The sequence below is a fragment of the Rhinolophus hipposideros genome, assembly GCF_964194185.1.
Source record: "Rhinolophus hipposideros genome assembly, chromosome: 1".
NCBI lineage: Eukaryota > Metazoa > Chordata > Mammalia > Chiroptera > Rhinolophidae > Rhinolophus > Rhinolophus hipposideros.
This window is the reverse complement of record NC_138047.1, coordinates 10,643,513-10,668,971: the sequence shown is the minus strand read 5'-3', so window position 1 is coordinate 10,668,971 and position 25,459 is coordinate 10,643,513. Positions and strand designations below refer to the sequence as shown.

The following is a 25,459-nucleotide window of genomic DNA, read 5'->3' as shown; positions in this document are numbered from 1 at the left end:
TCAAACTTCTCTAAGAAATGATGTAGGATGAGCTATCAACATGAAATATGATATCGAAAGAGGGAAAATTGATTCAACAACACAGAAATATTAGATATAAAAAGACTTCTACATTTCAAAATCGGTGTAACATTTACTGAAAACAAAATCTTAGCCCTTAGGGAATGAAATCTATAATTTCTTTTTTTTCCAATCTTACTTTCCTTTGGTATCTCATGCTATACACTAAGTGGTTTTATAAAACAGCCATTTTATCAAAGAATCAACCCCTAAAAAAACACAGCCATGTGCTCTATTCAAACTCATCTCTTTGGAATTACAAATACCAGAGTAACCTATGTATCTTGGCTGCCTGAGAATCCTGAGGAGTTAAATGAGTGGCTACAGTTTATCCCATTCCAGCACTTCCTCCTGCTTCCAGGATTCTCTGGAGCAGCAATGATCTCAACTTCTGTTTCAGAGCAAATACACTGAAGCCATTCAAACGAGGTCTCTCACATTTCCTCATCAAGTCCAAAATTACCTAGATGAAGCCATTTTCATTCTTTCTGTGGATTATCCCCACAACTTTTTCTTTCCTCTCTGTTTAGTGCTAGTATCTTATAAGTATCACTTCTATTTCTTCATTTTCTTGCTTCCCTTTGGTCATAAATAAGGTCAGAAAAACACACACAAAATAATGCTGTTTCTCGATCCTGTTATGTCTTCACTATCCGATGCCTCCTCTTCCGAATTCTCTGAAAAGAAGTCACCACCCTCTCTGCACAGAGCATGGTCTGTGGACGAGCACCTTGGTGCCCCCTCATTCCTTGTGAGACATGCAGATACGAGACCTGCTGCCATCATTTCTCCCAAAAATGCAACTGCATTTGGAGTCACGGACTCTCTCATGGACGTTTGGTCAGGTTATTGCCACCCGGAATATCCCATAACTGATCCTGCTCTCTGCTTCCTTCCAATGCTCTTCTTTTGCTCTGTACGATACTACCCTATGAAGTCACAGCGTTTTATATGGCATTAAGTTATATACATTTACAGCTGACCACGTAGACTTAAGGTGATCAATGGTGGATAAATAGAGTTCTACGTGGCCACGTATCTCACTCCGCAAACTAGTCCCAATGTGAGAAAAAGCTCGGACACATTTTGGCACTGGAAGCTCTCTTTCTATTCTTCCCACATTTCAAAAATTCTGCTCCTCCTTTTTCAAAACGATTATTTACTCTCTTATACTCTATATACCTGATTCATTTTTTTTCATTGACTCCCCATAAATTCTGCCTTTGTCATTCTTCATTCCTCTTTTATTCTTTTCCTCTTCTTTATTTCCTGACTCTCCATAGGTGACAGAATGTCTTGAAATGGAACAAATAATTGAGCTCCTCTGGTTGCACTCCCACTTGAATCGGTTACTGATTCCTGAGCACTATACAAGTTTTGTCCTTTTCACATAATTTTCCTCAGTAGGCATCTAATAGGTGATTGTCTTTCGCTCTTAGACTATGTCATATTCATGTTTTAAGTCAACAATCAGGTGAAAGACTTTTTTGCAAAATCCAGGTCTTACCTTCTTCTTCTGTAGGAAGTATAGATTTTCCCCTTTGATTGGCAGCAAACAGGAAAGGAGCAACGTATTTCCGTGGACGTCTTTCAGGAATACTCTGTTAAAATTTATATCAATCATGAGTTGTATACTGATTTCTAATCCCTTCTAAGAATATATCTGAATTGCCCCCTTTAAAAAGAATTAGACTGAACAATAAGACAAGCATGTCTTGAAAACCAACCCATCGAAACAGAAAAGCCTGGAGACGCTGTCTAGCTCAGCCTCGTTTTCCGTCTTCATTTGGCTCCTGTCTGACTCTAAAGTGCACATGGAACCAGAGCAAAGGCTTTCACAGACACGACACTGCTGACCATGCTCACTTCATCAAGGAACTAACTTCAAACACCGAAATCTGCTTTGCATCCCACCAGCATGGGAGGACACTTTGAAAATAAGTATGTACACATAAACGTTAAGAAGTGCACTTAGTCCAAGGTTTAAATAGTCCAACGGACAGAACTGCTTTGGTGCCAAAATAAGAGGGTTGACAGGGTAAGAAACGGTGGTGGACATCGCGTTGCGGGTAAAAAGAACTATGGAGAACCTACTTCATTTTGGTAAACAAGGGCTTGGGAAAAGCAAACTATTACTTGATAAAATATTTTGATAGGAAAAGTGGTTGAATGAAATGGCAAGGAAGTCAGAAAAATATTTCTTTAAATTATCTTTAAATAATAGCCAAAAATTTGACATGGTTATGCAACTCTTCAAAAATAACTATTGTTTAAGTTTTCATTAGGGAAAAAAATAAGAACATATATTTATTAACCATCTAAAGTGGCTAGGCATTTATCATTCATGTTTTATTTCTCTTCTACACAAAACAACAGATATAGAGATGGTTTCTTGATAGTTACCGCACAGGCTGCTTCCTGGCCTTTCTAAGACATCGGAGTAACTGATGAGCAGTGCGATCCACTGTTGTCTCTGTCTAGCAGGGTTTGCTTCTAGACCTTCACATGACTGGCTACCTCTCATGCTTCACTTGGCAGCTTTTGTCACACTCAGAAAGGTCTTTTCTGACCATTTAAATTCTACTCCCACTCCCATTCCAACTGTAATACCCCCTTATTCTCTAACCTAACATTCTCCATTTCCTTTACAGGAAACATGCATTGTGAACTTGTTTTTCTGATCCTACAACTGTAGCTTAACCTTTCAACTTCAACACTCAGTGCCAAACTGCCCGGCACACAACTGGTATCTAATAACAGACCTTTGCTTCAGGTCAAAACATAAGATCTCATCAAGAAGGCCTCATGCCCCAAACCACTTCAGACCTTTGGGACATGGCCAGTCACAGTCTCCTGAACCTTAACACCCCCAAATTAGCAATCCACATGCCCCTTCTAACTTTCCCGTTCTGTTCTTGTCACCACTGCCATTCTTTGTCCTTCAGGTTAAGGAAAGTCCCGCTATTAATAATTCACCACAAGCCACTGTGATCCTTGTGTCTTACATTTCCACAGCACCCGTTACAGTTTACAAGTGTTTCCACATTTGCTATCACATCTGTTCATTACACAACCCTGAAAGGTAGGTATGACTCCATCGTTACGAATCAGATCACTGACATGGGCAGGGTAAAAAGTTTTCCAAGATCCCAGAGCCAGTAAGTGACCAATCCAGGATGCTAACACGTTCCCAGCCTTCAAATACACTGCTTGTATCGTTAGTCAGAGAACGCATGTATCAAAATCACTGCCTTCCTATCTCTTTCCACAGCTTTCACCTCAGATTAGCTCATCACCACTTTGTACTTATATTAACACAGGTTGGTTGGCAGAAAGTTACTCAATGCATGCTGTTTTAACTGAACAAGACTGTATGGAAGGAGCGAGTAAATGGTTTCCCAGACACAATACTGATGTATGTGCACATGAAACCAGCGCTCAGCCAAGTGCTGTTAGAAGAATCCTATCTGCTTATGACTATGCACCATGCTCTTCCTTCCCTGGAAAAGCTCCTTGCAGATCTACTTGACAATACAAATATAATAATACTTTGAAATACCACGCATTATCTTGTCACGTTCCCAGTTATAAAAAAAACTACACTCCAAACGCTCTTTCTGAATCTCATTAGGACATTTACACGCCCACAAAAACCATGATCATATATCTGGCCATAGGTCGACTTGGGACAATTGTTGAATTTCGGGGAAAGTTAACTTCAGAACCCAAACTGAATTTTTATGATCTTGACGGCTTCAGTGTTTTTCATTATACTACACTGCCTTCTTTCAGGGAATGTTGCAAGTTAGCAGAATTGTGCTAGGCTGTCTTATTATATTCAGCACATAGGTCTTGTATTAATAATAGGTTAAACCATGAGAAAACAATTTGTATGTGGAAATGCAGCAGTGAGAAAGTACAGTCAAAGCATACCTTCTATGTTTCAACATCACAGAATGCTGATTTTAAATCATAACGATAATAATCATAATAATGAAAGACAGTACCTCAGAATCCCCAGGTGAGTTTACGTCTTCTTCTTCTCCTAATCCTGATGCTGTCATTTTGACTATAAAATGTAGTCACAGAAACATTACTGTGAATATTTATTACTATGCATTTTAAATACACATTCAAGTCATCTCCATTTTTGAATATCATATAAAAGTAATAGGAGAGAAGAACTACAGAGGTTGACATATTTGTAAGAAGTAATGTTGGTAGTAGTCGTGATACATTTGAAGAAACTTAGCAAAAACAAAAGTACTTAATAGAAATGAATATCACATTTGGATCTACACAGGTTATATTTTTCTACCATCATTGAAGCTATTAAAAATTCATAGGTAGTCACTAAAACACCACTTCTATTATTTTGGTGAACTCCATCAATGGGAGTCAAATTATAATTATTGGTGAGCTCTTGGGAAGCACTTTGAATAATATACATACCATTTTCTTGTTTTCTAATTGCCGGTTTTGTTGGTTTGTCCTATAATCACAAAACAAAACAAAACCCAACTTAATAAAGGTGCACATTCATTTACTTGCTCATTGACTCACTCATTCCATCAGTTTTTAAGACCCCAAATATTAACTGTATTCATCGAATCATAGGAACTAACCCCAGAGAAGCTGAAAATATAAATAACAGATGTTGTCCTAATTCTAGTCTGGGTAAAGATACATGAGAACCGTTAGAAAAGTATCACTGGCTCTTTGGACACTTGAACTGAATAAAGCACAGTAAATGCAGCTCAGCAGATGCAGCAAAGTTAGGGCTGCACCTTGAAAGTTATGCTAAGTACAGAGGAAGGCGAGAGAAAGGATTCTAGAAAGGGCATCAGGAACAAAAACATGAGGTATGAGTCGATATAGGAAGGGAGGGTACCAAAGGAATGAGGTAAAGCGGAACCACTGAGAATAGGATGGAGAGATAAAAGTGCAAGATCAGAACCAAGCTAAAGAAGGCACGTGTTAGGTAGCACATGAATTGTACCCTCATGTAATGGAGTGCCATACATTAAGCAGAGTTGGTGCATGTAGGGACAAAGCCCAGAAAGCAGTTTCCAGAAAGCAGTTTCCATGCTCTCGACCTCACATAGAATGGTGCTGGCTCAGGTAGTAACTGACCATCAACTGTGATTGGATGTCCATCAGCTGTGGCTAGCTGGCCATCAGCTGTAACCAGTGAGCAATTGGCCACTAATATAACTGCTGTGGCTACGCTGGCAGAGAAAATGGGGCCTAGCAAGAAGATGGTGTCTGGCAAGCTCTGACTGCTGTTAGGATGGCGGGTTGCAGATTATGTAGATCCTGCTTCCTGTGACTCCAGCCCAGTCGCCAGCGAGAATATATTGGTTTGACTCCCCAATCTATGGCTCCATGGGTGTTCCTTTTGGCCTCACCAAGCCCTGTGTTCTTATGTGGGGAGCATGAGCTGAGACCCCGCCGGACGCTCCGCACGGCACTGCATCGTTGGAATTATAATTTAGAAAAGTGATTCCAGCTCAATTGAAACGGGAACATCAGGGATGCAAAGCTCCAAAAGAGAACCTCAAAATCAAATGTGAGAAAGTGAATTACGGTCATAACTTCTAAAATATGGTAGGCACGTAGAAAATATAAAAGGTGGTGAGTCACTGGATGTGGTGATTCCATGGAGAGTTACGGTCCAGCATTTATCTTGCTTCAGTATTTCAATGGTGCTATTTGCAAGGTTGGGGAAAACAGATGACAGAGTAGAATAGAGATAGTCAGGAAAAAAGAAAGGTTCGGGCACTGAGTTCACTTTGGGACATGTCAAATTTGAGTCACCCAGGGGACTTAGAAGAAAAATCTGGGTAGATACATTTAAGTAAACACAGATGACTTTACTCAGAAAATGCGTGTGATTTAAGAAGATAGATGTTTATAAAACATTCTCAGCTGATATCTTTCAATAATGTAAAGCCTACACAGATTTTGTGAAACTTTAATAATAAAACAAGAGCAGAGCTATAGAAAGGTGGGATTCAATTCTTCAATTACATACTTCAAAATCTAAAATATAAAATACCATTTTATGGATATACGTAACTTCTAATTTCTGGGACATCGTCATAATAAACACTTAAAGTTTAATGAAAAAATTATCAATCACCAATTCATGATGTTACTACAAGACAACTATTTAAAAATAATTTTTGAAAGATAAGTTTAAAATAGAAGAGGAGAAATGCTTAAGTGATGACAGAATCACGAGTCATTTTGAAGCACTGCTATATATATGAAAGACATACAAAACCCTGTTTTAAAATTCACGTGGTTTCCTATTTCCCTGAGAACAAACACTACAATAAAAGTCTAATTAGCTATCTACTGCATATGGCCTGGTAGTTAAATATTGCAGGGAAAATCTAGTGTAAATACAATAATAAAACGAGGATTATCCAAGTTGAAGATTTAAAAGTCTTCAAATACATCTATGATTGCCATGCAGGACTGAAAGAAGAAAGGGACTAGAATATCAAGTGACGAGGACGTCTGAGATTGAGATATGAAAGAATTTTCAACTTAGCTTTAACAACTATGGACACCAAGTTAATAAAGTTTCTTAAGAATAATATGAAATGAACCAATTGCTGAAGAGGATTTGAAAAGTAAAAAAAATCATCTCAGAGAGAATGTTGTATACTCTGTTGGTAATGTTTTCTTCCTTATGACTTTACAACAACGTGTATTTTATATTAGAAAAATATCGTGAATTGTGATTTCATCCTTTGATGTGTGCATATGTGTACACTAATGTGTCCACACATAATATTATGAAAAGATCACTCAGAATCTCTAGCCCCCAAAGCTCGGTGAGCTGCCCATCGTCTCATAGCTGGGAAATGGTCCAGTGTGGGCTCAAGCCCAGGTCACCTGTCTCCCAAATCAGAGACCATGTTTTGCTCAACCCGTTTTCTCCCCACCCAGCTCCCATGTCATGACATCCTCTGTTTGTTCCTCCCTTTTGTCTCCCCTTCCCAAACAAGGTCAGAAGTGAAGCCCTGTGCTAGACACACAGAGAACAGAGAGCAGGGCCCTGCTGAAGTCTGTGCGCCCTCGCAGCCCGGCTCAGTCCGATCCTCCCCCCAAGCACGCTGCAGACTAGAGCCGGGAGAGGTTCCCTGCATCAGTGTTGACAGTGGCAAATCAGCTGGCTGTCCATCCATAGGGGACCGAATAAATAAGTCATGTGACTTCTGCACAGTGGAAATTTCTGCCGCCACTGCAAAGAACAAAGGAGCCCCTTCAAGAGCAACATCTAGACATGTTGTTATGTGAGGAAGGCAAGAGCAGAAGACATGTTTTAAATGAGCCATTTGATTGTTTTTAAATATGTACCATGATGTTAATGTCATCGACTGAATAGTGTTATGATAATATTCTTCTTTTAGTGAGGTCACAGTTTACAAAACGTAATATTGACCATTTTAAAGGGAAAAATTAAGTAGAGTTTTGTACATTCACAATTTTGTACAACGATCAGGTCTAGTTCAGGAATATTTCATGATACCAGAAAAGAACCCATTCCAATTAAACAGTCACTCCCCATTCCACCACCACCAGCCCCAAGAACTACTAATCTGCCTTCTGTTGGTATGTATTACCTTATTCTGCACATTTCAGATAAAAGGACTCATATATTTAAAACCTTTTAAAAATAAGTTCTACTGAAAAAATGATTCATGTACTTTTTTCTTTTAGAGTATTGCAGCTTAAATTTATTTTCTTATTCAATGAATAGAGATTAAGAACCTTATTTACCTAATCAGAAATTTTAATTAATGAGAAATGGAATAACACTGTGGTGACAGAAAGATTCAATTGTTATTTTAGCAGTACAAGACTAAATTGCTAGTATCAATCTATATCTATTAACAAATTCTGCTTTAGTATTTTAGGGCAACACAATGTCTTTCTTCAAAGTGAAGCACCTCGCAGGTCTAATTTTTATTTGCTGGATACAATGTATACTTTTAAGCTGCTACAGAAAATACCTTTGTAGCATATATAGTTTTAATATTCAACTACATTCAACATTTCACCATCATCAAAGATCTGAACATTGAATTTTCTTTCAGGAAATTTGAAAACTATTTATCTCTGTGGATACTTACTTCTCTTTCTGCTTCAATATTTTCAAGCTGACGCAGTCTTTCGTATAAGTGAGTGCATTCATTGCTCACCACTTTATTGGTCTCCTTCACCATAAGGGCTACTTTCTCTGTTTGAGCTTGAAATAATTTTAGGATATCCTGAATCTGGTCTTGGATATTAATTACTCTCTTTTCATTGTGACTTTTGTTGCGAGCATCGTCCAGTTGCTGTCGAAGCAACATATTCTCACTTTTTAGGTTAGAATACCTCTCCTCTAGGCATTCCAGCTTTGCAACGTATGTATTCATTTTTTCTCGTTCACTTTGATACATGTGTTCAATTTCCGTTTTATGACATTGTCTTTGGCTTAAGTCTCTCTGAACACATTCTAAAACCAAACAAGCTTCTCTAAGAACATCTCTTGTGTGATGGAACTCAGCTTGTAGGCTACGGAATTTACTTTCCGCATTAGAAAGTCGTTGATAAAGAATCTCATTGTTATGTGCGAGGTTAGATAGATCGAAACTCAGTTTTTCCCGTAAAGCAAACAGTTCCTCTCCTACTCTCTGGAAAGTAAGCTGTATGCCTCTTTTCGATTCCTGACTCTGCTCAAAATCTTGGATAGCAGTAGCCAGTCTACAACGGTAGAATTCAACTTTTGTTTCCAGTCTCTCTCTGTTTTTTATTTCACTTCCCAGTTCAGAGGTTAGTCTTTTATTCTCAGCTGTCAGAACATTCAGCTGTCGATGATACTGAAATCTGGTTTCTGTTAGCGTTTCCTCAAGCATTTTTATTGTGTTTTGAGATTGGTCGATCTTTCCTTCTACAATTGGAATGTGCTCAAAACACATTTTTTCCATTTCCCGTTGCTTATTTTTAGCTGTGTTTAGTTTCAGTCTTGATGTGGCAATATCATGCCACAGATCATTTTGTATTTCATGACTCTCAGAAACCTAAGTAAAAGAAAAAAAGACTTGTAGCTAGTCCTTAATGAAATGACATATTGTGATATCCTCTCAAATTAAAGAAGAACCTATATGTTTATATAATGAAAAACTTGCAATAAATGGCTATCCCACTGATTGCAGTAAGTGGATATCCCAAATCTCCAACTTTATACGAGCATAAATTCATCAACGTTCAAAAATTTAATATAAGATGCTGAATCCATGGAAGTGAAAACAGAATTTTCAAATCCTAAGAGAAGTTTATGTCTCAGATTTGGAAAAGATACACAATGAGAAGGCATACATGATTAAGAAATCTCAACACACTTTAAAATAGAGTTTACAGTTTGAGAATATAGCAAATCCACAGTAAAAGTATAAACTCTGCATATATTCGGATACATTACATTTCCTAAAATATTTCACTCCACCATATCTTAATTAGTGAGTACCTACAGGGAACGTAACAACTTTTTTAAAGATTAATACCTGGAGAAGAGGCAAACTTTAAATTATTAGGAGCCAAAATCATTGACATGAAACAGAAAGAAAAACAAATTCATAAACAATCATTCAAAGTATATACTGTGGATGGGTTATGCATTCATAGAGTTACCTGGTGCCTCCTGTTCCAATTGATTCTAATACCCGCTGAGGTGAGCGGAGAGAAACAATGAGTACTACGGACTGATTTCCTACACCAAAATGAAAGGAACTACAAACTGAATGCTTGTACGCCACCCGGAAGTTCTCATCGTGCAGGGTGTGATTCTCTTAATTGGCAGGTGAGTTGATTTCATGACCCCATCCTCTCCCTGAATGTAGACTTGGAAGTCAATTACACAGAGGTCCCAAGGCAGAGTCCATCTCTAACCTCGGCCTTAGTGAGTTGCCATACAAAACTCCCAATTTTGAACTACTGAGAATGATGACTCCTTTCACACGAGTCCGACTCGGTGGTCAGCATTTGCACAGTGTCCATAATTTCAACCACTTAATCGTCTGATTCAATAGTCGATGGTACCTTCTTTGTCATGTAAGAAACTGATAACAATGAAGAACCAAAATATATTCAGGACTTTTTGTTTTGTTTTGTTTTGTTTTTTGCTTTTTGCCTCAATTCCAGGAATAAAATTGATTTACAAGTAACTATAGATTCTAACAATATTTCAAGTTTTGTGAGCAGTTCAAATGTGATGAAAATAATATTCAATTATGACCTATTGACTCTTAAAAGGCTACCTGGAAAGTGAATTTCAATGGCCGTGTTACACTATTGATGCATAAAAAATGACATTGTACTAGAAATTTAAAAGAAAATTTTCACGTACATGATAGTGGTTATTTTCACTTCCATCAAGCCTCACTTGCTCTTGCTCTGATTCCATGCTTACGTGTATTTCTGCAGATAAATCTATACGTTAGTTATAATGAACTACTCAGGACACTGATAAAAAGTATAATCTCTATAAAAACAGAAAATAACATGTTATCAATAGAGAGTTTAAATTAAGCTTAGTCTTTCACTGAACACTGACTGAAAAATACTTCTGATTATCTAAAACTGCAACAAACTATTTGGGAAATAACTGATGTCAAAAAGTTGAAGGCATACAAACATGTCAAAATCCACGTATCAAGTCGCCATGTACTCTGTTCTCTACCTCCTAAGAGTAACTTCAGATAAGCAGCCCTATATCCTCCCTTTCCCCAAACACGCTACTCATTCATAGTACACGTTACTTTATGTGTCCTATACCTGCCATTCACACAGATGCAGTCCATGAAGTGTTGCCATTCAGCAATTTCTGTTACATAATGTGTTTCCGATCACAGCTTTGGTTCTTAATAGTTAAGATTGTTCAGGCTATGGATGCCTATCTTATTATCAAAAGTTATATCCAACCACCTATTTTAACTTATAAATAGACATGTAAAATGTGGGTTTCAAAACTTTTCGTGAATGGTACTACGTCAAATAAGAGACCACTTATTCCAAGGAAATGGTCTTTTCTAAATGCACCAATATCTACAGAATTCATCCTTTATGCCTTACATAAACAGAACTTCATACGACAAATGACAGCCTTGGGTGACCTTATGTCTTCCAGCAAAGATAGGATCAGATTAGGTCTGATCTGGCTACCTCCAAAGGGTACAGAGTGTCACAACACAGAATGGAATATAGAACAAAATTATTTTCCTTTTTTAATTAAGAAAATTCTGCGATTGAGAGTTTTTAAGACAGGGGCAACAGAAAAGAAACGACTCTAGAGGTGAAGCTTTAACCTGTTACAACACGAGGAGTAGCTTTGTCATGTCACATCCATGATCCCCGTATGGGGTTTCAAAAGGTAGCTCTCAATGTAATGTGAGAGTCCCTGAAGTCCCAAGATGTATCAGTTCAGGGGCCCGAAGAGGTCAAAACTATCTTCTCAGGAATACTAAATATCATTTGCCATTTTCACTCTCATTCTCTTATAAGTGTCCCGAGAGTGATCGACAACCACAATATGTGGTAACATCATATTTCTCGTGGTGACTGGGTCATATCTCTAAGGGCTGATGGAATATATGACTACATGTTCTAGTACTTTAAATTTCTCTGTTTTAATTTCTAATATTGCAAACATCAACAGATACTCCTGACTAACACAAAACTCTTTGGAATCTCAACAATTCTTTCTGTCTTTTTTTTTTTTAATTCTTAATGGCGAAAAGGATCCTAAGACCCCAAAGTTTCCAAAGATTGTGTGTATCAAATATTCATTATGATTAATTCTTCCGTGCACTTTAAATAATCAAACACACCATAAGCTCACCAGCCCCCCCCACCCCCCACACACACAGAATCTGCTAATCAGAACATCAGGTTAGCCTAAGATCATTGGTGTAACAACACTAAGAGACGTAAAGTAAAAACATACATTGACATGTTAGCAACTGGAGGCTCCTTTAGGTAAAGGTCAACATTCAAATGAGCATTTTAGGATACTGGAAAAAAGTTCGTATATGATAATAAACTTCGGGGAACCCCTATTAAATACATGAATTCCAAATTGAGAAATTTAGAGTTCAAAACACAAGTTGAAACGTGTGCTTAGTTAAAGAGCACATGTTTTAAATCTCTTTTTCTTATTCTTGTAAATATCTTTTTTCTCAAACATGGATACCAGCAATGACATCTATATTATTTACGTGAAATCAATCAAGTACATTTGTAAAACGGAAACTAAAAGGTATGAGTAAGAAGAAGACTGTGAGCACGTAAAAGATAATATTTTTTATCTGAAGACTGGGTCAATAGGAAAGCTGAGGATAGAATCCACAGCATATCTTGACTGCAATGCATCAGAAACATTGATACCATCAGACTACAAGTATTTATCATGTTCTTCAATTTGACTGTAATTGAACAAGCACACAGTTGTCATAAGAGTTCTGTTGAATGCATAATTCATTTGTCAAAGGACAGAGTGTCATGAATCCATCAGCTGGGATATACAATTATAGAATACCAGTTTATAAAAATATTCATTTCTTTTCAAACCAATGTGGGCTACTAGTGTGCCTACACTTCTTATATCATCTACTTTACAGCCATCGAGCAGTTTCTCAATCTGCTCGTGCAAAAAGGTGTATCAAACTTCTCTAAGAAATGATGTAGGATGAGCTATCAACATGAAATATGATATCGAAAGAGGGAAAATTGATTCAACAACACAGAAATATTAGATATAAAAAGACTTCTACATTTCAAAATCGGTGTAACATTTACTGAAAACAAAATCTTAGCCCTTAGGGAATGAAATCTATAATTTCTTTTTTTTCCAATCTTACTTTCCTTTGGTATCTCATGCTATACACTAAGTGGTTTTATAAAACAGCCATTTTATCAAAGAATCAACCCCTAAAAAAACACAGCCATGTGCTCTATTCAAACTCATCTCTTTGGAATTACAAATACCAGAGTAACCTATATATCTTGGCTGCCTGAGAATCCTGAGGAGTTAAATGAGTGGCTACAGTTTATCCCATTCCAGCACTTCCTCCTGCTTCCAGGATTCTCTGGAGCAGAAATGATCTCAACTTCTGTTTCAGAGCAAATACACTGAAGCCATTCAAACGAGGTCTCTCACATTTCTTCATCAAGTCCAAAATTACCTAGATGAAGCCATTTTCATTCTTTCTGTGGATTATCCCCACAACTTTTTCTTTCCTCTCTGTTTAGTGCTAGTATCTTATAAGTATCACTTCTATTTCTTCATTTTCTTGCTTCCCTTTGGTCATAAATAAGGTCAGAAAAACACACACAAAATAATGCTGTTTCTCGATCCTGTTATGTCTTCACTATCCGATGCCTCCTCTTCCAGAATTCTCTGAAAAGAAGTCACCACCCTCTCTGCACAGAGCATGGTCTGTGGACAAGCACCTTGGTGCCCCCTCATTCCTTGTGAGACATGCAGATACGAGACCTGCTGCCATCATTTCTCCCAAAAATGCAACTGCATTTGGAGTCATGGACTCTCTCATGGACGTTTGGTCAGGTTATTGCCACCCGGAATATCCCATAACTGATCCTGCTCTCTGCTTCCGTCCAATGCTCTTCTTTTGCTCTGTACGATACTACCCTATGAAGTCACAGCGTTTTATATGGCATTAAGTTATATACATTTACAGCTGACCACGTAGACTTAAGGTGATCGATGGTGGATAAATAGAGTTCTACGTGGCCACGTATCTCACTCCGCAAACTAGTCCCAATGTGAGAAAAAGCTCAGACACGTTTTGGCACTGGAAGCTCTCTTTCTATTCTTCCCACATTTCAAAAATTCTGCTCCTCCTTTTTCAAAACGATTATTTACTACCTTATACTCTATATACCTGATTCATTTTTTTTCATTGACTCCCCATAAATTCTGCCTTTGTCATTCTTCATTCCTCTTTTATTCTTTTCCTCTTCTTTATTTCCTGACTATCCATAGGTGACAGAATATCTTGAAATGGAACAAATAATTGAGCTCCTCTGGTTGCACTCCCACTTGAATCGGTTACTGATTCCTGAGCACTATACAAGTTTTGTCCTTTTCACATAATTTTCCTCAGTAAGCATCTAATAGGTGATTGTCTTTCGCTCTTAGACTATGTCATATTCATGTTTTAAGTCAACAATCAGGTGAAAGACTTTTTTGCAAAATCCAGGTCTTACCTTCTTCTTCTGTAGGAAGTATAGATTTTCCCCTTTGATTGGCAGCAAACAGGAAAGGAGCAACGTATTTCCGTGGACGTCTTTCAGGAATAGTCTGTTAAAATTTATATCAATCATGAGTTGTATACTGATTTCTAATCCCTTCTAAGAATATATCTGAACTATCCCCTTTAAAAGGAATTAGACTGAACAATAAGACAAGCATGTCTTGAAATCCAAACCATCTAAACAGAAAAGCCTGGAGGTGCTCTCTAGCTCAGCTTCCTCTTCCATCTTCATTGGGCTCCTGTCTGACTCTAAAGTGCACATGTAACCAGAGCAAAACCTTCCACAGACACAAAACTTCTGACCATGCTCACTTCTCCAAGGAACTAACTTCAAACACCGAAAATTACTTTGCATCCCACCAGCATGGGAGGACACTTTGAAAATAAGTATGTACACATAAACGTTAAGAAGTGCACTAATTCCAAGTTTTAAATATTTCAACAGACAGTCCTGCCTTAGGGCCAAAAAGAGATGGTTAACAGGGTAAGAAACGTTGCTGTACATCGCGTTGAGGGTAAACGGAACTATTGAGAACCTACTTCATTTTCATAAACAAGGGATTGGAAAAAGCAAACTATTATTTGATAAAATATTTTGATTGGAAAAGTGGTTGAATGAAATGGCAAGGAAGTCAGAAAAATATTTCTTTAAATTATCTTTAAATAATAGCCAAAAATTAGACATAGTTATGCAACTCTTCAAAAATATTATAGATTAAGTTTTCATTACGGAAAAAAATAATAACATGTTTAATAACCATTTAAAATGGGCCAGGCACTTATCATGCACATTTTATTTCTCTTCTACACAAAACAACCAATATAAAGATGGTTTCGTGATGCTTACCGCACTGCCTGCTTCCTGGCCTTTCTAAGACATCAGAGTAACTGATGAGCAGTGCGATCCACTGTTGTCTCTGTCTAGCGGGTTTTGCTTCTAGACCTTCACATGACTGGCTACCTCTCATGCTTCACTTGGCAGCTTTTGTCACACTCAGAAAGGTCTTTTCTGACCATTTAAATTCTACTCCCACTCCCATTCCAACTGTAATACCCCCTTATTCTCTAACCTAACATTCTCCATTTCCTTTATAGAAAGCATGTATTGTGTACTTGTTTTTCTGCTCCTACCACTGTAGCTTAACCCCTCAATTTCTACACTCAGTGCCAAACAGACCAGCACACAACTGGTATCTAATAACAGACATTTGCTTCAGGTCAAAATATGAGATCTCATCAAGAAGGCCTCACGCTCCAAACCACTTCAGACCTTTGGGACATGGCCAGTCACAGTCCCCTGAACCTTAACATCCCCAAATTAACAATCCACATGCCCCTTCTAACTTTTCTGTTCTGTTCTTGTCACCACTGCCATTCCTTGTCCTTCAGGTTACAGATAGTCCCGATATTAATAAGTCACTACAAGCCAATGTGATCATTGTGTCTTACATTTCCACAGCACCCGTTACAGTTTACAAAGTGTTTCCACATTTGCTATCACATCTGTTCATTACACAATGCTGAAAGGTAGGTATCACTCCATCGTTATGAATTAGATCACTGACGTGGGCAGGGTAAAAACTTTTCCAAGATCCTACAGCCAGTAAGTGACCAATCCAGGATACTAGCACGTTCCCCGCCTTCAAATATACTGCTTGTATCGTTAGGCCGCAGACGCATGTATAAAAATCACTGCCTTCCTAGCTCTTTCCACAGCTTTCATCTCAGATTTGTTCATCATTACTTTGTACTTATATTACGACAGGTTGGTTGGCTGAAAGTTACTCAACGCATGCTGTTTTAACTGAACAAGACTCCATGGAAGGAGCGAGTAAATGGTTTCCCAGATACAATACAGATGTATGTGCACATTAAACCAGCGCTCAGCCAAGTGCTGTTAGAAGAATCCTATCTGCTATGACTATTCACCATGCTCTTCCTTCCCTGGAAAGCTCCTTGCAGATCTACTTGACAATACAAATATAATAATACTTTGAAGTACCATACATTATCTTGTCACGTTACCAGTTATAAAAAAACTACACTCCAAACACTTTCTTTCTGAATCTCATTAGGACATTTACACGCCCACAACCCACGATCAGATATCTGGCCATAGGTCGACTTGGGACAATTCTTGAGTTTCGGGGAAAGTTAACTTCAGAACCCAAACTGATTCCTTATGATCTTAAAGGCTTCAGGGTTTTGCATTATACGACACTGCCTTCTTTCAGGGAATGTTGCAAGTTAGCAGAATTGTGTTAGGCAGTCTTATTACATATAGCACATAGCTCTTGTATTAATAATTGGTTAAAGCGTGAGAAAACAATTTGTATAGTCAAATTCAGCGGTGAAAAAGTACAGTCAAAGCATACCTCCTATGTTTCAACATCACTGAATGCTGATATTTAAATAATAACGATAATAATCATAATAATGAAAGACAGTACCTCAGAATGCTCGGGTGATTTTACGTCTTCTTCTTCTCCTAATCCTGATGCTGACATTTTGACTATAAAATGTAGTCACAGAAACATTACTGTGAATATTTATTACTATGCATTTTTAAAACACATTCAAGTATATCTCCATTTTTGAATATCAGATAAAAGTAACAGGAGAGAAGAATTACAGAGGTTGATATATTTGTAAGAAGAAATGGTGGTAGTAGTCGTGATACATTTGAAGAAACTTAGCAAAAACAAAAGTACTTAATAGAAATACATATCACATTTGGATCTACACAGGTTATATTTTTCTACCATCATTGAAGCTATTAAAAATTCATAGATAGTCACTAAAATACCACTTCTATTATTTTGGTGAACTCTATCAATGTGAGTCAAATGATCGTTATTGGTGTGTTCTTGGGAAGCACTTTGAATAATATCCATACCATTTTCTTTTTTTGTAATTGCCGGTTTTGTTGGTTTGTCCTATAAACGCAAAACAAAACAAAAACCAAACTTAATGTAGGAGCACCTTCATTTACTTGCACATTGACTCACTCATTCTATCAGTTTTTAAGACCAAAAATAAACCAGAACCACTGAGAATAGGATGGAGAGATAAAAGTGCAAGATCAGAACCAAGCCAGAGAAGGCAAGTGTCAGGTAGCACATGAATTGTACCCTCATGTAATGGCGAGCCATTCATTAAGCAGAGGTGCTGCATCATTGGAAATATATGTTAGAACAGTGATTCCAGCTGCAATTGAAACGGGAACATCAGGAATGCAATGCTCCAAAAGAGTACTTCAAAATCAAATGTAGAAAGTGAATTACGGTCATAACTTCTAAAACATGGTAGGCACGTAGAAAATATGAAAGGTGGTGAGTCACTGGATGTGCAGGGAGATGTTGGGGTCCAGGATTTTTCTTGCTTCAGTATTTCAATGGTGCTATTTGCAAGGTTGGGGAAAACATGAAAAAGTAGGATAGAGACAGTCAGGAAAAAAGAAAGTTTCGGGGCACTGAGTTCACTTTGGGACATGTCAAATTTGAGTCACCCAGGGGACTTAGAAGGAAAACCTGGGTAGATACATTTAAGTAAACACAGATGACTTTACTCAGAAAAAGCGTGTGATTTAAGGAGATAGATGTCTATAAAACATTCTCAGCTGGTATCTTTGAATAATGTAAAGCCTACACAGGTCTTGTGAAACTTTAAAAATAAAACAAGAGCAGAGCTATAGAAACGTGGCATTCAATTCTTCAATGACATATTTCAAAATCTAAAACATAAAATACCCTTTTATTGATATATGTCACTTCTTATTTCCTGGATATCATCATAATAAACACAAATTTAAATGAAAAAAATGTCAATCACCAATTCATGATGTTACTACAAGACAACTATTTAAAAATAATTTTTGAAAGATAAGTTTAAATAATAGAGGAGAAATACTTATGTGATGACAGAATCACGAGTCTTTTTGAAGCACTGCTATATATATGAAAGATATACAAAACCCCGTTTTAAAATACACGTGGTTGCCTTATTTCCCTGAGAACAAACACTACAATAAAACTCTAATTACCTATCTACTGCATATGGCCTGGTAGTTGAATACTGCAGGGAAAATCTAGTGTAAATACAATAATAAAACGAGGATTATCCGAGTTGAAGATTTAAAATTCTTCAAATACATCTACGATTGTCATGCAGGACTGAAAGAAGATAGGGACTAAGAAATCAAGTGACCAGGATGTCTGTGAGTTTGAGATATGAAAGAATATTCAACTTAGCTTTAACAACTAGGGACACCAAGTTAATAAAGTTTCTTAAGAATAATATGAAAAGAACCGATTGCTGAAGAGGATTGTAAAGTAAAAAATCATCTCAGAGAGAAAGTTGCATCCTCTGTTGGTAATGTTTTCTTCCTTATGACTTTACAACGAGTATTTTATCTTAGAAAAATATCCTGAATTGTGATTTCATCCTTTGATGTGTGCATATGTGTCCACTAATGTGTCCACAGATATTATTATGAAAAGATCACTCAGAATCTCTAGCCCCAGAGCTAGAGAAATGGTCCAGGGTGGGCTCAAGCCAGGGTCTCTCAAGGCAGAGACCACATTCTGCTCAACCCGTTTTCTCTGCACCCAGCTCCCATGTCATGACGTCCTCTGTTTTGTTCCTCCCTTTTGTCCCCCCTTCCCAAACAAGGTCTGAAGTGAAGCTCTGTGCTAGACACACAGAGAACAGAGAGCGAGGGCCTGCTGAACTCCGTGTGCCCTCGCAGCCCGGCTCAGTCCTATCCTCCCCCGAGCACGCTGCAGACTAGAGCTGGGAGAGGTTCCCCGCATCAGTATTGACAGTGGCAAATCAGCTGGCTGTCCATCCATAGGGGACCGAATAAATAAGTCATGTGACTTCTGCACAGTGGAAATTTCTGCAGACACTGCAAAGAACAAAAGAGCCCCTTCAAGAGCAACATCTAGACATGTTGTTAAGTGAGGAAGGCAAGAGCAGAAGACATGTTTTAAATGAGCCATTTGATTGTTTTACAATATGTACCATGATCTTAATGTCATCGACTGAATAGGTTTCGATAGAATTCTTCTTTTAGTGAGATCATAGTCCACAAAACATAAAATTGACCATTTTAAAGGGAAACATTGAGTAGAGTTTTGGCCATTCAGAATTTTGTACAACGATCATTCTAGTTCCGAAACATTTCATGACACCAAAAAGAACCCCATTCCAGTTCAACAGTCACTCCCCATTGCTGCCACCACCAGCCCCAAGAATTACTAATCTGTTGGTATGGATTCTGTTGGTATGGATTACCTTATGCTGCACATTTAGATAAAAGGACTCATATAATTAAAAACTTTTAAAATAAGTTCTACTGAAAAAATAATTAATGTACTGTTTTTCTTTTAGTGTATTGCAGCTTAAATTTATTTTCTCCTTCAATGAATAGAGATTAAGAACCTCATTTACATAATCAGAAATTTTAATTAATGAGAAACTGTACAAAACTCTCATTTATTTGTGCTGTGTTTATCTTCAAAAAACTCCAAAACTCCTGCCAAATTTATACCAATCGGTAAGACAAGTTAATTAAGCAAGTGTAGTGTATGTCAAACAGTAAGATGATTTAGCAACCACAAGACGGCCAAAATTTCATAATAATCTGATAAGCCCTAAAATAGATTTTACTTTGAATTATAAATGAACACAGGTTTTGCTATATTGAGTACTGGAAGTCATTGTATTGACTTTAAAAGTAAGGATTACAAAAAATATTAATAGAGAATTCAATAACCAAAGAATAAGTGAGAAACTTTCCTTGAGTCCTTCATGAAATCAGCAATAAGAAGTTCAGAAAATTGAGCATTATTTTCATGACTTGGATTTTTTGTCTTAATTTGTACAAAAAATACTTCTGGCACATTTTATAATACAGCGAGCTACTGCTCTCATTTAACCAACCTATTTAGGTTGGGTCATTATAATAATCTCATCTTGACTCTTATTAAATCTTAGCAGAAATCGTCAAAGTATGGAAAGCAATAACCTACGACCAAGATTACCGTGTGCAGCAAAGCTATCATTTAGAATCGAAGGAGAGATAAAGAGCTTGCCAGAAAAGAAAAAGATGGACAAGTTTATACCAACAAACCAGTATTATAAGAAAGATAAAAGGTATGTTTCAAAGAAAGAGAAAAAGAAGGAAGAAGAAGGAGAAGGAGGAGAAAATGAATGAACGAACGAATGACTAATAAAATGGCAATAACCACATACTTATAAGTAATTACTTTAAATGTAAATGATTAAATGCTCCAAAAAAGACATAAGGTGGCTGAATGGATAAGAAAACAAGACCCATACATATATGACATCAAATTAAAGAGTTTTGCACAGCAAAGGAAACCTTCAACAAAATGAAAACACAACCAAATGAATAGAAGGTATTTGGAAATAATACATCTAATAAAGGGTTAATATCCAAAATGTATAAGGAACTCATAAAACGTAACACCAAAAACACAACAATGAATGAAAAAATGGGAAGAGAACCTGAATGGATTTTTCTCCAAAGAAGTCACACTGGTGGCCAAGAGACATAATGAAAAGTTGTTCAATGATACTTATCATGAGAGCAATGAAAAGTAAAAACACAATGAGCTATCACTTCACACAGTCAGAATAGCCATCATCGATAAATCAACAAACAAGTGTTGGTGAAGATGTGAAGAAAAGGGATCCCTCGTGTGCTGTTGGTGAAACTGCAAGTCAGTGCAGCTGCAATGGAAAACAATATGCAGGTCCCTCAAAAATTTTAAACTGGAGACACCGTGAGACCCAGCATTCCTGCATCCAGCTATTTATCCAAAGAAATGCAAAACATTAATCCGAGAAGATGCTTGAAACCATAGGTTTGTTGAGCATTATTAGCAATAATCAAGATACGGAAGTAAGCTAAGTGTCCACTGAGAAACATTGGATAGAGAAGAGTGGTACCTATGAGAGGTCTCACAATTAAGTTTGTGAACTTCCCACCTAGCTCTTACATAGGCAGCACTGTACCAACAGTTCCGTAAGGTTTCATAACCTTGGTATATCAGTGTCTCACAGCTGTGTTTGTGTCGATGGGGTGGAATCTGGCTGAGTGGTAGTCATCATTGTTGTTGCGTGTTTTTCTGTGCTGTCGCGAGAATGTCTGGGCTTGAATCAGAACAATGAAGAAATATTAAATTTCTTGTTAAACGTGACAAGAATTGAAGTGAAATCTGGGACATTTTAGTCCAAGCTCATGGGAATAATGCCATGAAGAGAAAGACCGTGCCTGAAAGGATGAAACGTCTTACTGACGGGACAGAATGCGCCAAGATGAGGACAGGTCAGGGTGGCCAGTAACAAGCAGAGCTGATGACATAAACATCGCAAAATTCATTGAACTGTGAGTGAGAATCGTGGTTCTGATTGTGACTTTTTTCTTCTGTACCAAACTAAACATCGATACAGACACAGTTAGGAAAATCTGAACTGAAAATCTTGGCATGAGAAAGGTGTGTGCAAAAATATTCCCAAAGTAGCGTGAAGTTTGCCAACACTGTTTGGGGAGGCAGGACGATGTCTTGGGCCATGTTGTCACTGATGATGAAACATGGGTGCACCAATACAACCCTGAAACAGAGCGTCAAGGTGAACATTGGATGTCAGCCAATGCACCACGACCAAAATTTCCGTCAGCCCAAACCAAGAGTCTAAACAAGTTGCTAACCGTTTTTGATATCAGTGGGATTATTCATTATGAATCTGTACAACTGGACAAACAGTTAACCAAGTTGATTGTCAGGAAGTGCTGAAAAGGCTGCGTGAAAAAGTTAGATAAAAACGACCTGAATTTTTTTGAGAAAGATTCATGGCTCTTGCATCACGACAATGCACCATATTACACGATACTGTGTCTCAGGGACTTTTTAGCCAGTAAACAAATAAATATTTCGCAATACCCTCCCTAATCACCTGATCTGGCCCCTAGTGATTTCTTCTTTACCGAAAGATGAAGAAAATATTGAGAGGTAGACATTTTAATGGCATTCATTACATCAAGGCTAATATGACAACTGCTCTGATGGCCATTACAGGAAGAGTTCCACAATTGCTTCGGAGGGTGAACTAGGCGCTGGCTTAAGTACATGGCTTCCCAAGGGGAATACTTCGAAGGTGATGATACTGATATTCATCAATGAGGTATGCAGCATTCAGTCAAGGATGAGTTCGCGAACTTAACTGTCAAGCGTCGTATACACTAAAATATTACTTGGACACTTAAAAATATTTGAAATCTTACCACTGGCAACAACATGGGTACACCTAGCTGGTCTTTATCTAAGTCACATAAATCACATAGAGAAAGACAAATACCATATGATTTCACGTATTTGTGGAATCCAAAACACAATAAATGAACAAAGAAAGAGAAAAAATCATGAATACAGACAACAAACCGATGAAGGCCCGCCGTGAGGTCTTTTGGGGTTCGGGTAAAAAAGTTAAAAGGATTAAGATTCCAAATAGGCAGTTACAAAAAGGTCATGAGGCTGAGAAGTACTGCAAAAATAGTATAGTTAATACTATTGTAATAACTACGTATGGGGGCCGGGGTACCACACTCATAGGGGATCACTTTGTAACGTACATAAATGACGGACCTCTGTGGTGTACACCTGAAGCTAACATAATACTCAATGTCAACAGAAACGGAAATAAAAAAAATTAAAAACAACAAGAAAAAATTTCTGAAAACTGACATTTTACCATACGGTTATTAAGAAGCACTGCTTCTAGAATCATCATTTTAGGCAGAACATGTACTTTTCCATTAGATGAAGACATTGAAATATGTTCATAATACAATGATCTAGCATACAGTGGAATCCCTTTTAATATGGGTTTTGAGATAAAGAACTTCAGTTGTACTTTCAACAATTTCTACTGTTGTTTTAATCTAAATGATGGATCAGCACACATGCAACTAATATAAAATAATATCAAATGTTAATGAATGTAACTGAAGAAACAAGTAACAAGAGAGAAACAAGAAAACATTTCCTCCTGACAACTATATGATACCAAAATAAAAAGTGTAAAAAAAATGAACCTACATATTATATGCTATATACTTTTAAAACTGCAAGGCTTCAGGAGAATTCCTGACTACTTTTTTTTGATTTTTTAAATGTATTGGGGTGACAATTGTTAGTAAATTTACATAGATTTCAGGTGTACAATTCTGTATTACATCATCTATAAAGATTTCATGACTATTACAATAAGTCACTGGATCCACTAAAGACTTCATTTAGGCAAGTGTATAAAGGTCATGTTGGTGTAAATAAATGTCACATTAAGAATCTTTCCCTTTCATCCAATATCATATCTCCTCTACTGTGGGAAGCTTCCCAATATAATTGTCCTATCACTGTATGTTTTCCAGCCCATTCTGTTTTTTTCGTCCCCATCTTCAGTACTTACAAGAGTTTAAAACAAAGAAACAAACAAACAAACAAAGAACACCTCAACTGGTCCTATCTTATAAACTGGTTTACTGCACCCGACTTTCTATTACGAACATAAACCAATGCTAGGTGGACCCCTACTACACTGTAAGAGAAAGTACTACACAAAACCAAATCCAGAGCAGGAAACTTAATTTCACACCGGCGCACTTTACCTTGGGAACAACATTGCAGACTTTATCCTGTGATGTAGACGGTGACTCCTCAATGCCAGGTTTGCAGGGAAGACTGTGGGGTAAAGAAAAAAAATAAGCGAGTTGCTTCCTTTACAAAAGCAACAACAACAAAAATGGTGTGGTAGTTCAGCTATCTGCGTATCAAATGAAGGGTCTGGATAGAATTAAAATTTGGCCTGTTTTAAAACAGTTTTCCGTGCTCTATTGCTGCCTCCAACTCTCCCAACCTCTGAAATAGTGTGAAGATACACTCCAAGTTGCCATAGCAAACAGTCACAGCGAATGTATTGGCAAAGGCCGAGATTACTTTGTGTTCACCGGAAGTCCTGAAGGCTGAACTGAAAATCCAATTAATGGCTGACATAACTTTTGTAACCTGAACTGTCAGGAATCTGATGACCTAAATCGTGGTGGAAAGACACGCTGGCACTTCTCCAGTGTCTGCCCCTGCTTCAAAGACTAATCTTTGTGACTCAGAAATGGCAGTCTTGGTTCTTTAACAGGGAAAACACTGAGTACGACGACCCCATTCTGTCCTCGTACCCTAAAACAGTACAGTGAGTTCCCTGAAATGTTTGCAAGTTACAAGCACAAAAGTCAAAGAACGAAGGTGTATGTTGTTAGCCTTGCCACTACCAGATCTCTCATCCTCAGGGCTCCCTGGAAACCTTCAACCTTGAAATCTTCAGCCTGTGAAGGCACAGACTCCTGCAACAAGGACGACCTCAAATGACCCACTATTTCCCTGCTCCTGGGAAGCAGGGTAAATGGAGATTCAGTCGTCCACTCCTAAAACACGCATGTTACCAAATGCCCAACTCCATCACTGATCTGACAGTCAGTCCTTCCTCTGCCCAACCCTCCATGCACCTGGGAAGGACATGAGTGAGTTGGGAAAAGCGGTGGAGGTCATGAGACACCTGCCTAGGGCCACAGATCTCTGTAGTTTCACGATCTCTCCAGTAACCTAGGTCTGAAAGGGATCTAAGGCCCCTCTGTAAGCTGGGGTGCAGGTAGGTGGTACCACAGTCCTACTGGTCTAAAGAGAATCTTTCCAGTGGCCCAAATTATTTTAATATTTCAGATAGAAACCTTGAATTTTCCTGTTTCCCCCATTCAACGATAAAGCAGCAACCTGAGCAGTACACCCTTGAAAACCTTATTTTAATCTACTTTCCTAGACAACTGCCAACATCCTGTGTCAGTCTTATTTCGATTTGTGTTAACTTGTCACAAACCCCACTATTCTGATCTCTTGAGCCTGATGGGATTTGTGATCTCTACTCTAAAACCCGTATTTCTATTGCGAAACACTGGTGTCTTGAAACTAGAATTTTCCTGCTAATTCCATTCT

The 25,459-nt window shown here is 37.7% G+C and overlaps 2 protein-coding genes across 22 annotated transcripts in view; both read right to left on the bottom strand.

Moving 5' to 3' along the window:
- The window catches only part of LOC308496052 (aldo-keto reductase family 1 member C15-like), a gene marked incomplete at its 5' end in the record, with an annotated part of 236,040 nt that overhangs the window by 13,051 nt on the left and 197,530 nt on the right, over positions 1 to 25,459 (bottom strand). The window lies entirely within an intron of this gene.
- LOC308500436 (ankyrin repeat domain-containing protein 26-like) overlaps positions 1 to 25,459 on the bottom strand; it is a 185,809-nt gene that overhangs the window by 4,980 nt on the left and 155,370 nt on the right. For 14 of the 21 annotated variants that reach the window (XR_013993729.1, XM_081055285.1, XM_081055284.1 and 11 more), the window contains 9 exons: positions 24,085 to 24,157; positions 17,287 to 17,326; positions 16,841 to 16,902; positions 14,344 to 14,437; positions 10,466 to 10,536; positions 8,208 to 9,140; positions 4,513 to 4,552; positions 4,068 to 4,129; positions 1,568 to 1,661 (listed from right to left, as the gene is read on the bottom strand). Coding sequence is in view for 18 of the 21 variants with exons in the window: in XM_081055285.1 (XP_080911411.1) it covers positions 1,568 to 1,661; positions 4,068 to 4,129; positions 4,513 to 4,552; positions 8,208 to 9,140; positions 10,466 to 10,536; positions 14,344 to 14,437; positions 16,841 to 16,902; positions 17,287 to 17,326; positions 24,085 to 24,157 (1,469 nt within the window). In the remaining 3 variants the exon portion in view is untranslated. Of the gene's footprint in view, positions 1 to 1,567; positions 1,662 to 4,067; positions 4,130 to 4,512; positions 4,553 to 8,207; positions 9,141 to 10,465; positions 10,537 to 14,343; positions 14,438 to 16,840; positions 16,903 to 17,286; positions 17,327 to 24,084; positions 24,158 to 25,459 lie in introns of those variants that run through there. The other 7 variants (XR_013993730.1, XR_013993731.1, XM_081055283.1 and 4 more) reach the window with 5 other exon arrangements.